Source organism: Aythya marila (genome assembly GCF_965140915.1).
Source record: "Aythya marila genome assembly, chromosome: 1".
Lineage (NCBI taxonomy): Eukaryota > Metazoa > Chordata > Aves > Anseriformes > Anatidae > Aythya > Aythya marila.
The window spans coordinates 175,178,596-175,198,966 of record NC_139042.1 but is presented as its reverse complement, the minus strand read 5'-3'; the positions used below and the strand labels follow the sequence as shown (position 1 = coordinate 175,198,966).

Genomic DNA, 20,371 nt, shown 5'->3' with positions numbered 1-20,371 from the left:
GAATTTACATGCATCCTTAGTCATTAAGACATAATTAGCAGCCACTTTGCTGCTTTCCAAAAGCAAAGGCCAAATAGCCATCCTATCATATACACTCCAGATGTCCCTTTCATCTATGATTCCCTCCCTGCATGTCCAAAATTCCTTCTTAGAAGTAAAAGCAGAATAATTTCAACATGCTTCAGCATGTTTATGAAGTGAATGTTTCAAGACACAAAGAATACAATGCAAACTAAATGCAAAAGGCCACATTTCATGTGTGTACACAGGGCATCCACTACAGATGTCCCAAAGTCCAAGCAAGAGAATTTTGACCTCAAGTGAATGAATCAGGGTGGTTTAGACACCTAAGTGACCTATGGAGAAGAGCAGGTGTCCCTGAAGAGTAACTGAGAAGTGTCATGGCTACCCTTCTCCCTTAACAATAAAGCTACTATCTATGACAACTGGATACTTCCCCATCCTGTGCAAAGAGCTGCAGTGATTAGTTAATAGTTGAAAAATAGGTGGGTATGCCTGAGACAGGACTCCACGTCAGGACCTCCCTCAGCAAGTGTTCTGGAATCAGGATCAAAGACCTCTTTGAAGAGAACATTGAAAAGCTCACAATATTCAATTCTCCTCCCTTTCTTCCTCAGCATCACCAAACTCAAATTCGTGTCAACCCAAGTTACAGCATTTTCATGAAAAGGAAGAATCACAGGGTCCAATCCTTTCAGGTTGTAAAGAGCTTAAAACAGATCTTTCACTGAACACATGGGCAAGTATTCAAATCACTCAGCTATTAATCAACAGTAAAGCCCCTGCAACTATTTGGGGAGATATATTCACCACACATCAGCTGTGCTGTGAGCTGGACTCTGCCACTTGACAGGAATTCAGGTTATTTCCCATCTCCCCAGCCTAACAACCAGGAGCTGTGACACCTCACCTGCCTGGGCTGCCAAATCAGGAGTTCCTGACTGTACATGAAAGGCTATTCACAGGCTCCAAAAGAAGCTATTGGTTCAAATTAAAGTACTTCTGGATATTAGGTGTTGGAGACTTTACACAACACCAGAAATTAGATGGCCAGAATTGCACTCTCAGACTTAAAACCTTAAAATGAAATGGGTACAAATATACCCCAGTGTGAGTATGCCTACAGACACATTGTTTCAGTGGAGCAGTATTAGACAAAGAAAATCATTTCAATGAGTGGCTAATGATTTTGGGTGCTTTGATCCTTCTGGACAACTCATTTAAGACCCACTCAAAGCAGCCTGATTTTCAGAAACAACTAAACAAATGGATGTCAGAAAATCAGATGAGTGGAAGTTGTCACACACAGTATCTAAAAACATATGCTCTCCAAAACACTAAGAATCACTGAAAGTACTCATCTTCTAGAGTGATGTGTCTTCTGTACAACGTCACATTTGCAGATGTAGTTCAACCATTTGTACTCTATTGTGATGGAGAAATTACTTCACACAGTATATTTTTGGCTAAATCAATGTTCTTTTAACAGCTATCAGTTTCTGTATTTCTGCCAGACTGGTTTGTCTTTGTAACTGAGACAAATTTTTCCATATATCTCGGTCCATTTTATCCTTCTTGAAAATTAACAAATGAACAAACAAAAAAATACAGTCCACTACTGGAGTATTTATTTTTCAACACCAAATGAGCTTCTTCATTGTCACAATGAGTTGGCAAAAAGAATATAATCAAGTCAAGAAGTGAGAAGGTACAAATAAACAAAAGGAATATTATATATATATATATATATATAAATAATAAATACATAGAATAAATGAAGTGTGTCTGAGATCAGTTTAGGCAACTTGTTAATATTTTATGATTTTATTCTTGGATTCAACTGTTGTTGATTTTTTTAAAACCAGTAATATAATCTTGCTGCTTGTTTATCAGGTATCCTCTTTTGTTTCAGAATAAAAAGAAACACATATTGAATAGAAAAATAAAATCATAGTCATACTTCAGTTTTCAAACATGAGTGCCCCACCCGATCTCCATATCTTACACTAAACAAAGACATAGTTTAGCATTTAAGTACAGCAAACGGTATTACAATACCCAAAAACTTATTTTAGCACACAACTACAGAACTTGCTGTGACAACAGTAGTCAAGTCAGAGTGTTTCATGATGGGGAAAAAAAAAAAAAAAAAAAAAAAGAAAAGATATAGCAGGCCATATTTAACAAAGTGATTAGGTCTGTGACCAACATTATCAATTCCACTTTGCAACTCAAGTAAAAAGATTCCCACAGGGAGGGAAATGGGACTGCAGTATTCCACAGGGATGCCATCATTTGCGAAAGCAGTTTCCAAGAGGACTAAAACCAAATGACAGAAAGTGTCTGCGACCAATGAATGCTACCTAATGGACACAGAGGAATCAAAATTTACACTCCAGTGGAAACACAGCATTCACTTCTTCAATCTTCCTATACACCAGGTGGTTGATATATATGTATATATTAATATGTGTATATATACGTATATAGAAAAATGGAGAAAGAGTAAGCAAAAAAACATGATCAAGTATTTTTCCTCTGAGGGAAAAGGCATTCTCTTCATTAATGGTTGTCATCTCACTTATTTCTGAACCTAGAGGATATTGTGGTGAAACCTAAATCACGAAGAGATTGGAGTTCCCTAGACCTTAGTGTTCTCTGACAAAAAATACACAGTTATGAAACAGACAATAACATGAATATAAATTTCCTGGAATTCCGTTTCTCTTGGCCATTTACCTTTTCCTGTCTTAAACTGTTTTACAACACACCATGGCACTAAAAACTGTGTTAAAACTGCAGAACCACACAATGGCTGAGGTCAGGAGGAACTTCTTGAGATAACCAACACCATGGCTCATGCAGGGCCACCTACAGCAGGCTGCCCAGGAACATGTGCAAGCAGCTTTTGAATACCTCCATCGTGGACTCACTCTGACTACCTTCTTGTTACAAGTGTTTTCTTATGTTCAGATGGAATTTCAGATTTTTCAGTTTTTGTCCATTGCTTCTTGGCCTGTCATTGGGCACTACTGAGAAGTGTCTGGATCCTTCATCTTCATCTCCTCCCTCCAACCATCAGATGTTTGTACACTTTGATGAGGTCCCTCCCTAAGCCTCCTCTTCTCCAGGCTGAACAGTCCCAGCTCTCTCACCCTCTCTTCACAGGAGAGATGCTCCAGTCTCTTCATCATCTTTCTGGCCCTTTGCTGGACTCTCTCCAGTAGCGCCATGTCTTTCTTGTACTGGGGAGCCCAGAACTGGGCACAGTATGAATTCATACTGTACAGAAACTTGTTTTTAACCTACTAAAACAAACTGACAAACCTGATGACAATTTGATCAATGCAGCTTTACTTCTGCTGAGTCTTTCCAGCAGATGACCAGCCACAAGTAAAACTCCTTCTCATCTCTGGTCTACAAGGTATACCTTTTTGTGTAGCACTCAAGCCCGCCTAGAGAAGTAGCATGGCAAACATACTGTCATATCCCACCTGCATGCCTGTGTGCCAGTAAATCAATTAATCTCAACTGAACCATATCACAAGTCTCACCTGAAATACTATTCATATCACAGAGTATTTACACTATTTTATCTGCTTCAAGGAAGCAGAACTGAATCCATTTTTATCTAAGTTCTCTCTCTTTTTTTTTTTTTTTTTTTTTTTTCCTTTCAGGGAATGCATACCTTAAAATAACCATGTGCATTATTCCTCTGTCCTAGCCAAAATGTTGTACCCAAAGGTAAGTCCATGAAGGGCTTCTCCACAACTCTTTCATAAATTCTGAAAAAAAAAAAAAAAAGTCCCAAGTTATCATTTCATTTACTGAAAGCTAGAATGTTCCAGAAGTGACAACTTACAAAACAACACTCGTTACTTACTTATTGCAGTCCACGTGTAAAATCAAGTGAGAAGCACTGATTGCTAAGGAAAGCCTGTGCCACTTATCATCTGCCAGGATGTAAGGGAATACCTCTGTGTGGGAGCGATGACTGCCTGAGCGATAATGCAACCTGATTTCATTTCGATGACCACTGCTTTCCAGTTCCAGGTACCTGTACCATAAATGCATCATCGTGAACCATTCTTAGCAGCACAATAACATTTTACATCACATAACTTCTCAGTATCATGCAGAAACTATTTAAAAGAGGGAGAAAGACAGAGAAGAGATAGAAAGATGAAAGGAGACATTTTACGGGTTCGCACTGAATCCTCCTCAATAATACATAAGAGCAGGTTCTATCTTTCATGTAAGTAGAAAGATGCCAAGCTAAATATTTTTTCTTCTAGCAATGCTACTTTACATAGCATGACCTGATTGGAAATATAATTATCCTATTCTGAATAACTGCATTATATCCTGAAAGCACGGTAAGGATACCCTGAAGACATGAATACACAAAAAACAACACCAAGTTCTGTGATAGGACATTATTAGCCATTACCAACCAGAGAAGTAAGCAAGAATTGAGACAGGACACTGCTTTGTTTGCTTTTGGATACATTGTTAACATCTCTTCATTCTTCATAATGAAATTTCTCAAAAGAAATTCAGAGTCAAGAAGTGCTAACTTTTAAAAATGAATATATACACAGACATTGTTAAATATGTATGTATTTGTGTTGTGTATGCATGTATATGTGTGTAAGTAAATGTATGCACAGAGTTAAAAAAAAACAGCATTGCGTTTCCCCAAAGTGTCTCATATGCCAGATTTGCAGACTGTGAACACTTGCTTTGCTGCTGAGACTGCTGCAGATCTATTTAAAGAGCACTATATAAGCAAACTCTCTATGTAGTCAGGCCTATTTCTTATACATTGGACCTCTTGTGGGAACAAGTTTGACAAATCATTTCTAAATACTAACTTTCTCATTTTACAGTCCTCCCCTAACATACTTTTAAAACAAGAGGAAAAAAGAAAAACAGCAACGAAGATTCTCTAATGCGTATATGCAACCAATAGCTAAAGAATAACAAAAATAAACATATGTAGTAAGATTCAGAAAAAGAAGGAGAATGGGCAATTAATTTTTGCATATTTTTGCCACTACTTCAGCAGACAGGCATGGCAATGATTTGTTAATATGTGTGTGCATGTGGATTACAGCATAGTTTCTTTTAACTGGCCATCCATATTAAAGAACAGATGAGAAAATTTTAGTTTTCAAAAGAGGATATGAGGAGACCAAATCAAAACCATCTTGTATAATCATCATCCCTAGGAGGAGGTTGGGCTCACTGCACATCTCTCCTTCCTTCAGGATATTTTCCCAGTGAAATATGCCTAGCAACAGCACAAAACTGGCAAAGGGTAATTTTAACTTCACCCCCAATATTAACATAGCAGTTAACTAAAGTCAGCAGTAAATTTTATAATCTACAAACATTTACCTCACGGCCCCCCAAAAAATTTGTATTGACAAGAAGTATAAGCTAATTGAAAGTCTGGATGGAAAAAAAAAAAAAAAAAGGGCAATAGTGGCAGGGCATCAGTCAACTTAATAACCTCCTTCATGACTCAAACTTCAAGGATAACAATAAGGTCAATCTCAACCTAACAAAGAAGGGGAACGTTATGGAACTGGACTCCTCCAGGCAATTTTAAATGTCTCCACCCAGCTGGAGGTATAATTTGGAAACAAAAAAGGCATGAATATGTGGAAACGTTATCTCCTGGTACAGCCAACAGCTAACTCCTACTCTCTTCTAAGTCAATGGCTAAGTGATCCCAGCACACAGAAGTGCAGGCAGGAAGGTAACAAAGCAGAGATACATTCGGTACCAAAGGTGTAAAATGAACATTTGTGTTGTCCCTTACACAGACGAGATGATGAGATCCCTGAGAAGGAAACACAAATTTCCCAATAAAACAGACATTGCTGTAAAATTTCAGGAATTGAGAAAGAATTTCTGAGTGATGATGTTAACCTCCTATGCTACTGGAACAGCAAGGAAAACTTCCTATACAAAGCTGTGCAAAAATTCTGTGATCAACTCAGTGTTTTGAGATCCACAGGCAATCTCTTTTGTTCTTCCATTTAGTAAACTGTAACAAATACCTCTACCTTATGAAGGCTTGATGATAGTTAGATAATATGTGCATCAAAATGAAAAAGAAAATAATAGCCATTAGGAGAATTATAATTTATGGTTACTAATAATCTGTAGAAGCAGCAGGAAAACACAATTAGAAAAGCAAATGCAATGACAGCCAAAACAATATTCCCTTCAGCTTGAACTAGCATCATGACACAGAAACACAGGGAACTGAATGTTAATCATTTTCACTTCACTATTTTATTTATTTATTTATCTTGCAAAATATTGTGCTTGATATTCCACTTTTCTGTATTTGTTTAACTGCTGGGTCTTAAATAGATCTGGCTCTGTTTAGCAGACTTCACAGCATAGAATGCAGCCTAGTTTCCTAAAGGACTTACTTCCCAAGGAAACAATAACTGCATCATACTGCAGGCTTTTCCTAAGAACCTCATTAAGGAAAAGATTTAGGGGAACCCCGTCAGCTGAATCACTGGTTCTTTGCCTACACCAGCCCAGCCCACTTATCTTAGGGAGAGCATCAGCCAAAAACTTCACCATGCTAATGTCGCTTCTGCTTCTCCCAATAGCTCCAAGGTGTCCTTCCACATTGGGAAAGGCAAACAGCTCCTTGAGTAAAAAAAATAAACCACAGTGATAAACACCATACAGCAGGAGAACCTGCTTCTCCCTTCACTACTGCCCACAATCTCTGTGGTTGTTTGATCAATACCAGCCTATTTAATGTTAACCCCCCCAAAACCACACACACTTCAGGTCAAACGGATTTAATTTAGCAGGGGGATGATACGTGCTTAGGGTTACTATGTCTGACATACAAAGAAGAAAATGCTAACCTGAAAAAGGTTGTTACAACTCTGCACATCACTCTGTGCATGCACAATCATTTCAAAGGCACCAGCCAGGAACACAGTAAGACCAGCCAGTCTGTGTGGAAACCTGCCAGACAGCAATCCCTTATGTACCAACTAAGGTTGAGCCTATTTTCATAAGAGGAAGAAATTTGTCTCAAATACCCCAGAGAAAGCTGAGAAAGAAAACAGTGATGCTTTCTTGGCTGCCCTGCACTGATCTGTCATAACTGCTGTGTGCAGATCCCAACACCACAGTTCGTGAGTAGATCTCTTTGAGCACAGAGATGCCCCAGCCCTCCCCGGTGAAGGGCATGTGGTCTGCAGGAGACTGCATGGGTCTCTTCAAACTGTAGCACAGCAGCACTGGGGCAGGCTGAGGAAGTACAAGTCAGACTGTGCAGCCAAAACCTGGAGATTTAGGATGTGAAACAACAGGGTGTATGGGGTACATAGTATCAGTCCTTGAGAAGAGTGAGGAATGTCCCTTCTAGCTGATGGGCAATGTTGGTAGCTCCAGGTCTTTGATGGCTCACTCCCCCGTTTGGCATCCTGACTCACACAGCACATGCACACTGCATCTGCCCACTCTTACTCCAGGCAATTAATAAAAAACCACTTCAGTTCAGAGCATCTAGACAAATATTTTAGAAGCTAAAGGCTATCGTTGTCTGTTGTTTATGAATTTATTACAGGTATTACAGGGTATTTTGTTGTGGGTTTTTATTTTGTTGTGTTTTTTTTTGGCTTGGTTTGTGGTTTTTTTGCTTTTGTTTTTTTTTTACAACTTTTAATTCTCACAGTTACAGATATAGTGTTAAAACAATTTTTCATGGCTTTTTGATTTACACTAAGAAGAAAAGGAAAACTAATAAAATTAAAGAGTAATACATACATAAAATCCATTTTTCCATTAATTATGAAAATAATTATTTCAAGATCTTTGATAAAAAAGTTCTGGTTCATCAGCTATGTATAATTACATAAACAAACAAAAGATCCTACTCAGTAGATCCAATCCATTGCAAACTATGGTTAAAACAGCATTAAGTAATTCCACTGGCTGTAGATTATGAAGTTGTAAAAGCAATCCATGAACAGCCACCACATTCAGCAATGCATTATTTGTTCTTTTCCATGGTGTGGCAACTGGGCATTTAGGAGCATGCGACACATTTTTCTATTTGGAAGTTAATACTTCCAAGTGCTCTAAAATATTAACTAGGAGTTTTTACTGCTTGATGCATCCCTTAGAACAATACCACACCAAAATATCCTCAGATGAACCGTAAATACCAAGTGTCACCCACACTAGAGCTGTAAAATATACTCCCCATCTCTCACTTATATTACTGTTTGACATTACTGTTTTTGCCCTTTTACCTATCTAGAGCTCTACCTAGTCATGAGACAAAACTGGCAGTTTAGCCAAAGAACAATAAGTAAAAAACCTGGTCTTCGCTTTTTCTGGATAATTTTGCAGCACTTAATGCAAATGAACTGCAAGCAGGAAAGACGCCAATGTAGTTTCTGTACCTTTTATTTGCTGAATACATTTTAGCAGCTGGACAAGAAATTTCTGTTTTCTGTTATTTTTATTCAAAAAAAAAAAAAGATCCATTAAAACCAAATATTTTGTTACAAATATTTTAGTAGAAAGGTTTGTGGGGTCCAGGATTAAATCCACGTTACAAGAGAGAGCTAATCTCAGGCTCTCTGGAAAATTTCCTGAAATGCTCTACAATGCCACAGTTATGACATATTTGAAAGCAGAGATCCCAAGTGAAGACAGGCTCAGATCAGAAGAGGTTATTTCCCATATCCAAATGGAGCACACAAACAGCTGGACAGTAAAACCAGTCTCCCAGGTTGACCTGGTAAGGCTATTTCATTCCATACATCAGAATAAGGTACAACAACCTAACCTTAGTAAATTGATCTCAAGCTCTACAGTTATACTAATAAATAGACCCAGCAAAGCCTGTTCCTTGGCCCTGAAGAAAACTATCAACAGTGGTGCTCTAACACAGTACGCATCCTTATGGGCACTCTCCTATTTTTTGCTTGAAATAGTGTGGTTTTTTTTTTCTATTTTGTCATTTGGGAATAGTCCCTGGCCAACACTGTTCCACAAAACATGCCCTGGCACTGTCTTTAAAGTTGATAATTGCAGAAGACAAAAGCATGCCAAGTAGGATGCCAACAGTTACACAGAATGGACAGTATCAGGCCAGTGCTCCAGCAGCCAGTGCTGGGTGCTGCACTAGGGTCATAACAACCCCATGCCCTGGGGGCATAGGTCCTGGGTACTACATTGTTGTGCTGGACAGCTATAGGGGACAGCTGGGTAGCAGAGAGATGCATTCCTCAAATGTACGGGAGACCAAGCCCCATGCTGGGATTTGCACTGAAGAACACCCTCTACACTGGGAGGTTACATGTGAAATCAGACAGGAGACCAAAGACTGGAAGATCAGAGGCAGCATTCACACACTCTCATCTGCACAAACACTCCTGGCTACGGACAACACTTCTCTGGACAGAAAGAAATAAATGCAAGTGAGGCTGCTCAAGCCCTTTTCATCCCTGCTGCCTCAGTGCCTGCACCTACCTAAATACACGTCAATGAGATCTTGTTTCTATCAGCACACTGCAGTGCCTTATCTGACTTCAGTGGGGCTGCTGTGATATGGAAGCCTTTGCTGACTTTGAAGGTAAGAACTTGTCTCTCATCTGAGAGGTATTTCTGCCCACTCCCGAATGTCAAACTCACCATGCCCCTAAAGAAGGGAGACAAAATCTTGCCTTCACCACTTAAAAGGTCTGCATAGCTTTTGCTCAGATTAGTGCTATGATCCAAGAAGTCAACACAGGGGCAAAATATGATGGACTCTCTAATGCCAATGACAAGCCAGTGCGCCTTGGGAGGGTCCCTGCAGCACTTGCAGAACTAAGCGGAAGCTAGAAGCAGGGGTCTGAGGTCACAGCGAGCTCCCCAAAGGACTGAGAGGAGCTATTCTACCAGAAACTGCTGGCTTAGCATCACAAAAATTAAGAGCTGGTGTTACAGCACATTGTCTGTGCTGTCAGAGTTTGAGTTGTGAATATGAATCAAAGCAAATGCCAAAATAGGAACTACTTTTTAAAACAGAATTCTTGGCTTTGAGTAATTGCTCTCATTCCTCCCATCTACCTCGATTACCCCACTTATCAATATACTACTTCCCATTCTGTTTTCACTATCACATATTAATGTTAACCTTGCCTTTCTGAAGCTTCCTTTCCTAACAGAAACCAAGGAGGGAAGAAACTCTCTCAGATCAAAATGGAACAAACCATCCCTCTCACTCCCTTTCTCCCTTGACAGTGAGAAGACTGTGAAAACAATAAACAAATTTCCAATACATACTACTAAAAGCAAAAGCCAGTTTCAACCTAACTCCTCCCCATTCCTACGCTGACAGAATACAAATTTCTTTGTTATTTATTTGTTAATAGAAACTCTTTCAAACAACAGCAAAAGAATGATGATATCTGTCAAAACTCACATTTCAACTGTTTCAGTGGTGTTTTCAGTGTCATAGGCAGAGACAAATCTTTTGTCTCTTATTCAAGTAGATGTGTCACTAATCTGAATTCAAACTACTGGATTCAGGCTCATCTGAGCATTTTGTAACAAGTTCTCACCAAATTAGACTGGATTTGTTGGCACTGTAATGATTTACATCAGCAGACAGGCTGACCTCACTTGATGTGATAAAAGTTACAGGAAGGTGTGTTTTAAGGTGGGTTCATTAACTACTTAGAAGAATTCACAAGCTAATCACTACTTTTCCCTTTTTTTTTTTTTTCCTGACAGAAAGTATAAGCTGTACTGAAGAAAAAAAAAAAAAAAAAAAAAAAAAGAAACAAAGAAAGAAAGAAAGAAAGAAAGAAAAAAAGAGAAAGAAAGAAAGAAAGAAAGAAAGAAAGAAAGAAAGAAAGAAAGAAAGAAAGAAAGAAAGAAAGAAAGAAAGAAAGAAAGAAAGAAAGAAAGAAAGAAAGAAAGATAGATAATGGTGACAAGGCATCAATCAATTCAGTAACATCCCTTGTAACCAACACTTAAAGAAACAGGCCTTTCCCAATTTTGTATGGAACTCTGTATAACACAAAACAACTGCTTTACAGATATTTCCATCAAACCATCCACTAAAGGATAGAAGTTAATCTCCCAAACAAAAAGAAATATGGAATCTATCTCTTTGGGGAAGAGAAAAGAATCTGGGCAAACTCTCTCTAGCTACATAAGGAATCTCTTATCTCTCAGAATCTTCTTGAGCACTATAATATAGAATGAACAAAAGAAATACCTTCTTCTGACACCTTTGATGAAACATGAAAACTTCATCAAAAGAAAAGAAGACTGACACTAGAGGAGTTTTACATCACTAGAAGAAGTCAATTCAAAAGACATTGATTGTTATTAACAGATTTGAAAGGGTTTGCAATTATTATCAGAATAGTAAGAAACAGCAACTAAGATTTACTACCAAAAAACAACAACAAAAAAAGAATAATACAACCTTTTACGCTTCCAGCAAAAACTAGTATTTCAGCACAGAATTTAAAAAGCAGAAATAAAATAGTACTTCTTTTGGTGCAAGGAATAGCCACACACAGCTTTAATGTTTGAAACTGAATCTCATGTTACCTAATGTCTTACTTAATGTCTATTCTGCAAGTTATTGATGGGGAAGGACAAAGCATCCCTAAACAAAACCAATGTAGATCTACGGTATTGGTTTAAGTGGTGAACATTGAAAGTTTTACTCAGTGTAATGTGTTTACAGCATGTTTTTGTTTTTTGATGTCAGAAAGAGACTTAATACTGTGATCCAGAAATACAGACACTCGTACATCAAAGGCAGGGAACATACAGTTCCAGAACTATTCTAGTAAGATGCAGCAAAATTCATGTATCAGGAGTTCACCTCTGGCAACCTACCTCGTAAATCCATAACAGAGAGAAATTGTCACAGATAATTGTCACAATAAGGTACTGAAAGAGGTCTAACACTACTGTACAGTGTAGCACATTTGATGGCAGATAATCACTAGACACCAATAGCTGTGAAAATAAATGCTATATAAGGCAGAAATCGAATAAAATAGTAGAGAAATACAATTAAGTTTAGGAAATGCCTATCCACAATATCCTACTGATTTTGGTGCTTTGTTTTAGGTTACAAAAACACTAACTGAAGGAAATAATGGTTAAACTCCAATCCAATGATTTAATCCTTTAGGGGCCCTAATATGCAGTACCTCAAGAGATTTGGATATAACATCAGTTGTGTAAAGGCATCTAACCATGAAGGGAGGAAAAAGCCTTATTACATTGCTCCACTGTTGCCAATTAAATGAAAATATACGATGGAATAGAGAGGTCTAACATATATTAAAGCCCTGTCACAGATTAAAGTTATCTCTCTGCTGATTCTTTCATCAAGAAGAAGCTGAGATGAATTCAGAAGTGAAGTGAGGAGGCTCATAGAGCTTAAACTGAAGGCTGAAAGCAAGCACACAGCAATCAGTGTTTAACAGTACTTCCACTCAGACTTCAGGCATCACTTCATTAACAGCTTTCAAAATATTTACCCTGTTATTGGTAAGTACAATCCATTTACGCAGGGCACTCTATGTATTCAAGGTGATCTTCTCAAGTCAAGTGAACATTCATAACTTCTATCTTTCAGATATATGCCGTACACAAAAGTGCCCAGAAATATGTCTTTAGCTGCCTGAAACTCAGCTGAACAATCATGGATGTGCAATTTGGTACATTGGGTTTAAGTGTCAAGGTTTTGGGAGTGGGGGGCTGCAGGGGTAGCTTCTGTGAGAGGAATCCAGAAGCTGCCCCATGTTCTATAAGGGCCCTGCTGCTGGCCAGAGCCAAGCCAATAAGTGATGTTGTTTGTGCCTCTGTGAGAGCAGATTTAAGAATGATTAAAAAAAAAAAAAATGCTGTGAAACAGCAGCTGGGAGAGCCAGGAGTGAGAAGCAGCCCTGCAGCCTCACAGGTCAGTGAAGCAGGAGGGCAGGAGGTGCTCCAGGCACGCAGGAGCAGTTCCCCTGTGGCCTGTGGAGAGGCCCCTGGTGGAGCAGGCTGTCCCCCTGCAGCCCATGGGTCCCACATGGAGCAGATCTCCACGCTGCAGCCCATTGAGGAGCCCTTTTCATTGTATTTTCTCCCCCTTTCCCTTTGAGGAGAAGGAGTGAGAGAACGATTATGGTGGAGCTCAGCTGCCCAGCTGGGTAAAACCACCACATTTGGATTCACTGACACCATACAAATTTTCTTGAAACTTTAATTTCCAAGCTGCACCCAAAACATACCACCACCTGAACCCTTTACTTGCTGTGAACAGTGGAGAAAAAAAGCTATCTTTGTGGAAGAATGTGAGCAAATTAAAAATTAAAAATTAATAGTTAAGATAAAGTTTCAGATTCTTTCACTCTGAGAACAGTTTAGAAAGATTTGAATACATTAAATATTAGAGAGAACATAATGATAATAAAAGCAGAAAGACAGTCTTGATATTCAACTAGGAAAAGAAAAAATAAGAGCACTTAATAAAGTAGAACAAGATGACTGTGTCTGTAGAAAATCCTTTAGAGAACTACTGTTTGTGGTGGCAGCAACAGTCCAGCCCCACCAAAACACCCAAGCCTCACCCAATTTATATAGAGAACTCCTGCATCTATCTTATACCCCAGAGACAGCATTCACCACATGAAGTTAGAGGGAAAGCTTCAGGAGGGTGATCCTATCAACTTCTTGAGAGTCAAAGGCTTAAGTATCTGAGTGACCATAACTCAGTGGAAGTACTTATTTTTTACGTTCTTCAAAAGGGAACCAGCAAAAAGGAACCAAAACCAATAGAAAACTAGGCAAAACAGACTGAATCAGGTAAATTATCTCAGGTGCGTTACTTTAAAGAACATTATGAAATCTAAAAAGTAACTTTAATTTGCAACAGTAATTTGTCCTCAATTACTCTAAATTAGCATATGTGCACTGAGGTGCCTAGACCAATGCAAACAGAGGATGAGTTTTTTACTGTTTTCTAAAGCATGTAAAATATTTCCGAAGCCACTGAATATTAAATGGACATACTTTATTCCAAGTTTTAAGCAAACATTTTTTTTCTTTTACCCTAGAAATTAGAACTATCAGGTGTTATGAAACCTGTGTAAAATAAAACATAAGAAAACCTACTTGTGTGATGACTGATTATATCCATCAGTTATTGTTGTCTCCAGCCTTTCTCACCACAATTCCCTCTTGGCAGAAAAGTAAAAGCTAGCACTGACTCTTGTAAATTAAGAATATAGCCAGGTATGACTGTCCCATAACGCAGCAGTTATGGGACAACCAGCACAACTTTTTTTTGACTTCAGAGGAACTACACAAGACTAAAGCTGATGCAATGGAATGGAGTAGCAGTTTTGTGTTGCTATTTCTTCTTCCAGCATTGTAACGTAATGACTGTTGTGACAGAGAGAGCTCACAAAAAGTTTTATAAAAATTAAAGCCTTGTTACAGACAAGTCCCTCATCAGAAATGCGCAATATCTGAGATGGAAATCTGGCACTGAAGAAACAGTTAGCTAATGTAAAGCATATAAGTGCTTTCTTTCAACTCCTACATTCCCCTATCATCATTGTCATTCATCATAAAAATAAAATGAAAGCCTTAAGAGATACTGCAAGGGACTCCGAGATGATAGCCTAATTCCAGTATTATCAACACCAAACTAAGCCAACTGCCAGGTCAGTACAATTAAATGAAGCAAACACTATTATGACACACAGACAATACATATTCTGTACATCCTTTAGATGTAGGATACGGACCAGATTGGAAAATGTTTATTAAAAGCTTAAGGGCACAAGGGCACAATAGCCACAAGTTCTTTCTGGTAATACTCTCATTGAGACTAATATTACATCTGCTGGAGGCAAATGTTTTCCCTGATTGCAATAGGCATTAGATTAGGCTTAGCATTTTTTAAAAGAGATTCAAGTTTCTTTTTCACTAGATTACCTGATATTCTCCCAAAGAAAGTGATGAAATATTCACATGTAGATTTTTTATCTACTTCACCCAAAGTTGACCTGATGAGTGATTCTACTGGCCTAAATAATCTAGAAGGTTTTTATCCAAAGGCTTATAAGGAGACCCCAAAAACAAACAAAGCATACATCCTTGTATACCTTCTGTATACACGCACCAGGTATCACTTAAGATGCAACAAGATAGAGAAGGCACACTGGCTACAGTGGTGACAGGAGATTTTTTTTTCAGCAAGGCATGAACTAATATCATCACTTTTCATGATGATGTAACAACATTAGAATCAGGGTACTAAACGTTTCCATAGTTAAGAGCAAAAGGGCCTCAAAAATGCCCAGCAATACATATGCAGTTAAAATATCTACACATAGTGCAGACCTTATTTCAGCCAGAAACCTTGAAAAACTTTTTGCCTTTCATTGCGCTTAGACATTTAAAGTCCTGAGATGCAAATAAACAGAAGGAAAAGACAGAAACGTAACAGCAAAACCTGAAAGTATTGAAGGGTTGAGAGAAATTTCATGAAAAAGTATGTTGTCAATATATCATAAAAAGATCTAATCACCCATCCCTAAAAATATGCCAGTATAAAATAATTAGATTTTCAGAGTCCTGCTTGTTAGCCTTTTATAACCATATTTTATATGGTTATAAGCAGATGACATGGTTGAACAAGATGCAAATCAGATAAGAAGCATTATGTTTTGTGGCCATGTGACCTACATGTCAGCACAGCTTAAACCTTTACTTTTCTTTGCTATGGATGGATAGAAGCAATTTAGTGTGTTCTTATTCCCATAAGACCAGTGGTGGATCTATTTGTCCACTCTTACTCACTTAGAGGACTAATTTTCTCAAACAATACCTCAAATTCTTCTTCAACTTGATAAAAGTTCATTGCACATTTTTTGTACTTTACTATCACAATCTTTGTGTTTGTGAAGTAGCACAGTTTTCTCCCAGTTGGCCACCCTCCAAGTGAACATCAAGTTTGGCTCAGTTATACACTACACATTTTTTCAATCTTCTCTTTCTTCATGCCATTCCTACGGGCAGGAAAGGTTTCATAGCAATCATTGCTTCCTTTCCGACAGGTCATGGTTATTCTCTTTCCCCAACTCTGAGAGCTTCACATCTCTTTGCCCACCTCTGCAGCTCCTTTAGGAAGAGCAGGGCAGCTTGCCTGCAGTCATTGAGGACTGACCTTTGCCTGTCCCAAAACACAGACCAAAAATCTCTCATCCAGTACACTGTGAACTGAAATCTTCCCTTGTTGCACTTGAGATCTGGTTTAACACCAGAAGCAATTTCTCACTACTCCTGGAGCACACTAAAGAAGAAGAATGGCAGAAACAAAGTCCCCTTTTGTTGATATGATAGAATGAAATCTGAGTGGTGGAACATGTACACCGTCTTTTACCCCTGTCCAGGCACACAGAGCCACCAGTCACCAGTTTGGGGCCCATAAACTACAACAAATAAAAGGCAAGAATTTTCATTATAGCAACATGCATTTTCTGGGTGACAATCTGAATCCATAACTCATCAACAACACTGAGTACCAGTCACAGCTAAAAGTCACTTGCTTCCTCTCAGAAGGACAATTGTTACTCGCTTTTCCAAATTCATCTAGAGTTTCACATGGGCAAAATCATTTCCCACCTCTGTGGCCATTTTGACACATAAAAGTTTCATCTCTCATTTTGGAATTTCAACTCTAGTTGTGTTGGTCCTTTCAGCAGCACAACCAACCCACGCTCTTCCTATAAATGTAGAAACAAGCTTAGTTAGGGCACAGCTGGCCCTGCAGACTGGCTTCCTAATTTGTGCCAGAATAAACTTGTCCATCTGGGAAGATTTCCACCTATGGTGGTACAATCTGAATTAGAAACTCAATATTCACAGCTGCCCAGTTCTGCCCATTGCACACTGCTCACTCTTGCAGATGACACATAGGTAACAACTAATAGAGAAGCCACTTGGCATTTTGATATAACATCAAAAAACATCATGCAGGAGGTATTCAAACAGCCCCTTGCAATATTAAAGATGTTTTTATAAGCTTGGCATAATGACCCTTAGGAGTATTTTCCTTTTTATTTCTACCACTCCCTCCTCCCTTTTTTTTTAAACAGGTGATTTGCAGAAAATGTGGCCTCTGGGAAATAGAATACAATTGGACCACCTTCCAGCACTAAATAATTGATGCCACACCTGCTAATGAAAACTTGCACACTTTTGTAAAAGCAACAGGTATTTTGCTTTGCTTGAACATCCATCTTTACCTTATATTTTTTCTACATTACAGTGAGACTGATAAGAAAGAATTAGTGGGATTATACATAGGAAAAAAAAATAAAAAGAACTGTGAACCTAAAGCAGATGTCTGTTGTTGGTACTGATGACTGCTTAGAAAGCACACATTTTAAAACTCCTTTTTACTCTGTCACAGAATCATAGGGAGGTTATTTTTATTAGCCATTACTCAGACAGAAATATAAAGAATATCTTATTCCTCTAGCAGTTGTTATCCTCTCAAAGAAACAATCCTCAAATGCTCAGTGTCATTTACTTTAGTTATTTAAGGCTGACAGCATTCTGAGTTAAGTGCTCTGCCATTCGTTGTAGGTGTAAGCCCATAACTGGAGGATCTTTTTCTCTACCCACAGTGTTAAAAACTAACTGGTGAAGAAGCAAATGTATAAGGGCAGGCTCTGCAAATCAGTGTGGCTCTACAGATGTGACAGCTTCACACCAACTGTAAGGACCAGATGCTCAGCTATGACCAGCAAGAGAGAAGTGGCTTTTCATGCCCTTAGTGGCAAAAGACATTTGAAGAGTGACAGCTGCTTCACTCTCCCTTGGCAGATTTGGACTTGTGAATTTTTATGCATCCTCACAATATGCTTACCCATACACTATATATACTTGCAGATGACCCGTTACACAATATTCCCATAATTTATGTTCAATTTTTGACTACATGAATACATATACTTTCATCAGCTTGCATACAGCAAGTGGTACTTACCTGTGATCTAAATGATGAATAGAGAGAATAACCCCTGAATTTAAATGGGCTTGTTTTAAGGTCACCAGGATTGTGAATTCATATTTATTTCTCAACTTCTGAAAAAATATTTCAGCTGTTTCTGGAGATGCCTTTACACTTCTTGAAGTATCTAAAAGAAAATATAGAAAAACACTCAGTATGAAATATTACATTACTTTACAAACTCAAATGAAAGAGTTTACAAAATAACAAACTACATCTGAGTAGCACAATGAACAGAGAGGCAAAAACACAGATAAAAGAGTTTAAAACACTAGCTGTTACATGAAGTGAGAGCCATTGCAACAAAAGAAACTCGTTTTCTAGGACAATTATTCTGTTCCGGAGTGTGGGCGTCAGTGTTTTGTTGTTTTGTTGTTTTGTTGTTTGTGTTTTTCTGTGGGTTTTTGTTTGTTTATTTCTTTGTTTCAAGATAGGGTCATGACTTTTACTCTCTCTATGGATGTACCTTTAATATCTCGTCCAAAATATGGACTCATTAGGAGACAAGCACAGACAGATAGCACTGGATATGAGGCTAATCTGCGAAGCATGACCTGAGCTTCTTTTTTATAACTTCTACAAAAATGTTATGCTTAATCGCTATGCAGAAATATTATTCTTTAATTAAAAAAAAAAAAAAAAAAAAAAAGTTTCTCATTAGGGACAATCTACTCAGTTTTAAGTAATAGTTACAAATGAACTTAAAACCTCACCATTTTTCAAAATATAGTCTTGCTAATTAATCATTATATACTCCAGTTGTGCAAGATGTTGCTTCTGCTTCTTCTTGTACAGGATGTCACAAACATTTGTTAGAGTAATTGCACACACACACAAAAGATTTTCTTTTAAAAGCCCACACATAATCTGAAGACTGAAGGAATGCTTCTGCTGAATTCACATAGTTCTATGCAAACTCACACATAGAAAATAAAAAGGCTCAACCTTAAGCCCCCTGGAGAGATAATTTACAAAATAAGATGTTAAAATGCTAGAAAAACAGTTCCCAGGGTTTTTCATAATACATTATACAAGGAAAAAAAACCTTAATATATGTTTTTAATGCATAAAATCAATTCATTAGTGTGTGTAATCAACTGTGCAAAAACTAAATCAATTCACAAGCTTCTTGTCATTACAATTTAAACATCCTGCTCTAAGTTGGGGCACTAATTCAGGGACAGAAACAGCAGAAGAGCTAACTGCAGCAGAAATGCTGATTTTCTGTTGGCAGCACTGAAGATGAGCACCGGTTTATACTGCTGTTCTAAGAAAGTGGTTTACATTGCGAGGGGTAACTATAAAAATACTACTGTGTATTAACAGCAAACATTTTAATGTGCTTTGTGAAACTAGAGTATTTTAATGTGTTTAAGAAATATAACAATCTGCACAGCCCATAAGTCCTAACCAAACTCCTGTACAGTGAGCTGAATTTAACTCATTTTTTCTTCACAAAGGGGAATTAAAAAAAAAAAAAAAAAAAAAAAAAAAAAAAGGAAAGGAAAGAATAATCTTTGAAAGTTCCTATCTTTGCTACTGTGTATTGCATAACTCTCTCACTGAAGCAGACATCCATGGTATTTTAATGGAACTCTTAATAAATCATAAAGCAACTCAAATACAATTACATCAAAGCATTCATTTTTAGCCAAGGGACACTAACAGAGTGGAATGACATAGGTTTGCATGCTGGAAGATAGTTTAACTGCATTAACTATTTCCAGCAATATAAACAATCTATTCCCAGCAGGCAGAGCAGAGGAAGGACACAGAACAAACATATTCTCTAATCACAATCACAAGCTCCTCATGCACCACAGCTCTTATCAGCAGCTTTCCTATCAAGATACAGAAGAATACAGGAGAATGAAAATATGAAACCCACATAGAAGCCTACAGAGCCAAATTCCTAGGTATAAAGCACATCCTCTAGCCAAGCTGGCAACTGGGGGAGCTGGGTTTCTCATCTTCAAAAACCCAGATTATATCCTTTTCTTTTTCAGGTTCATTATCAAACACAGTCTGGTCTGGGGCCTACAAACACGTTACATGTTAACACTCAAACTAGAATAATTTTGACTAATGACAGAAGATGTGACCAGGAATAATAAAACCATATTTATGTGTTTGAGCGCATAGTCAAGAGGCTCTGCCCTGAGGAGCAGAGCTCACCTGCCTGAAGGGATTACAGTCTCAGAAGTCTCTGTCAGGATGAGCAGTGCAATTTAAAGTAAATAACAGTGGCAGAACAAA

At 38.0% G+C, this 20,371-nt stretch overlaps 1 protein-coding gene across 1 annotated transcript in view; it reads right to left on the bottom strand.

The window, feature by feature from the left end:
• Positions 1 to 20,371, bottom strand: part of NELL2 (neural EGFL like 2) — a 148,265-nt gene that overhangs the window by 108,031 nt on the left and 19,863 nt on the right. The window contains exons 3-5 of the mRNA XM_082784489.1: positions 18,092 to 18,242; positions 3,905 to 4,078; positions 3,710 to 3,806 (exon numbers count right to left, since the gene is read on the bottom strand). Of these exons, the coding sequence (XP_082640615.1) occupies positions 3,710 to 3,806; positions 3,905 to 4,078; positions 18,092 to 18,242 (422 nt within the window). The remainder of the gene's footprint in view (positions 1 to 3,709; positions 3,807 to 3,904; positions 4,079 to 18,091; positions 18,243 to 20,371) is intronic.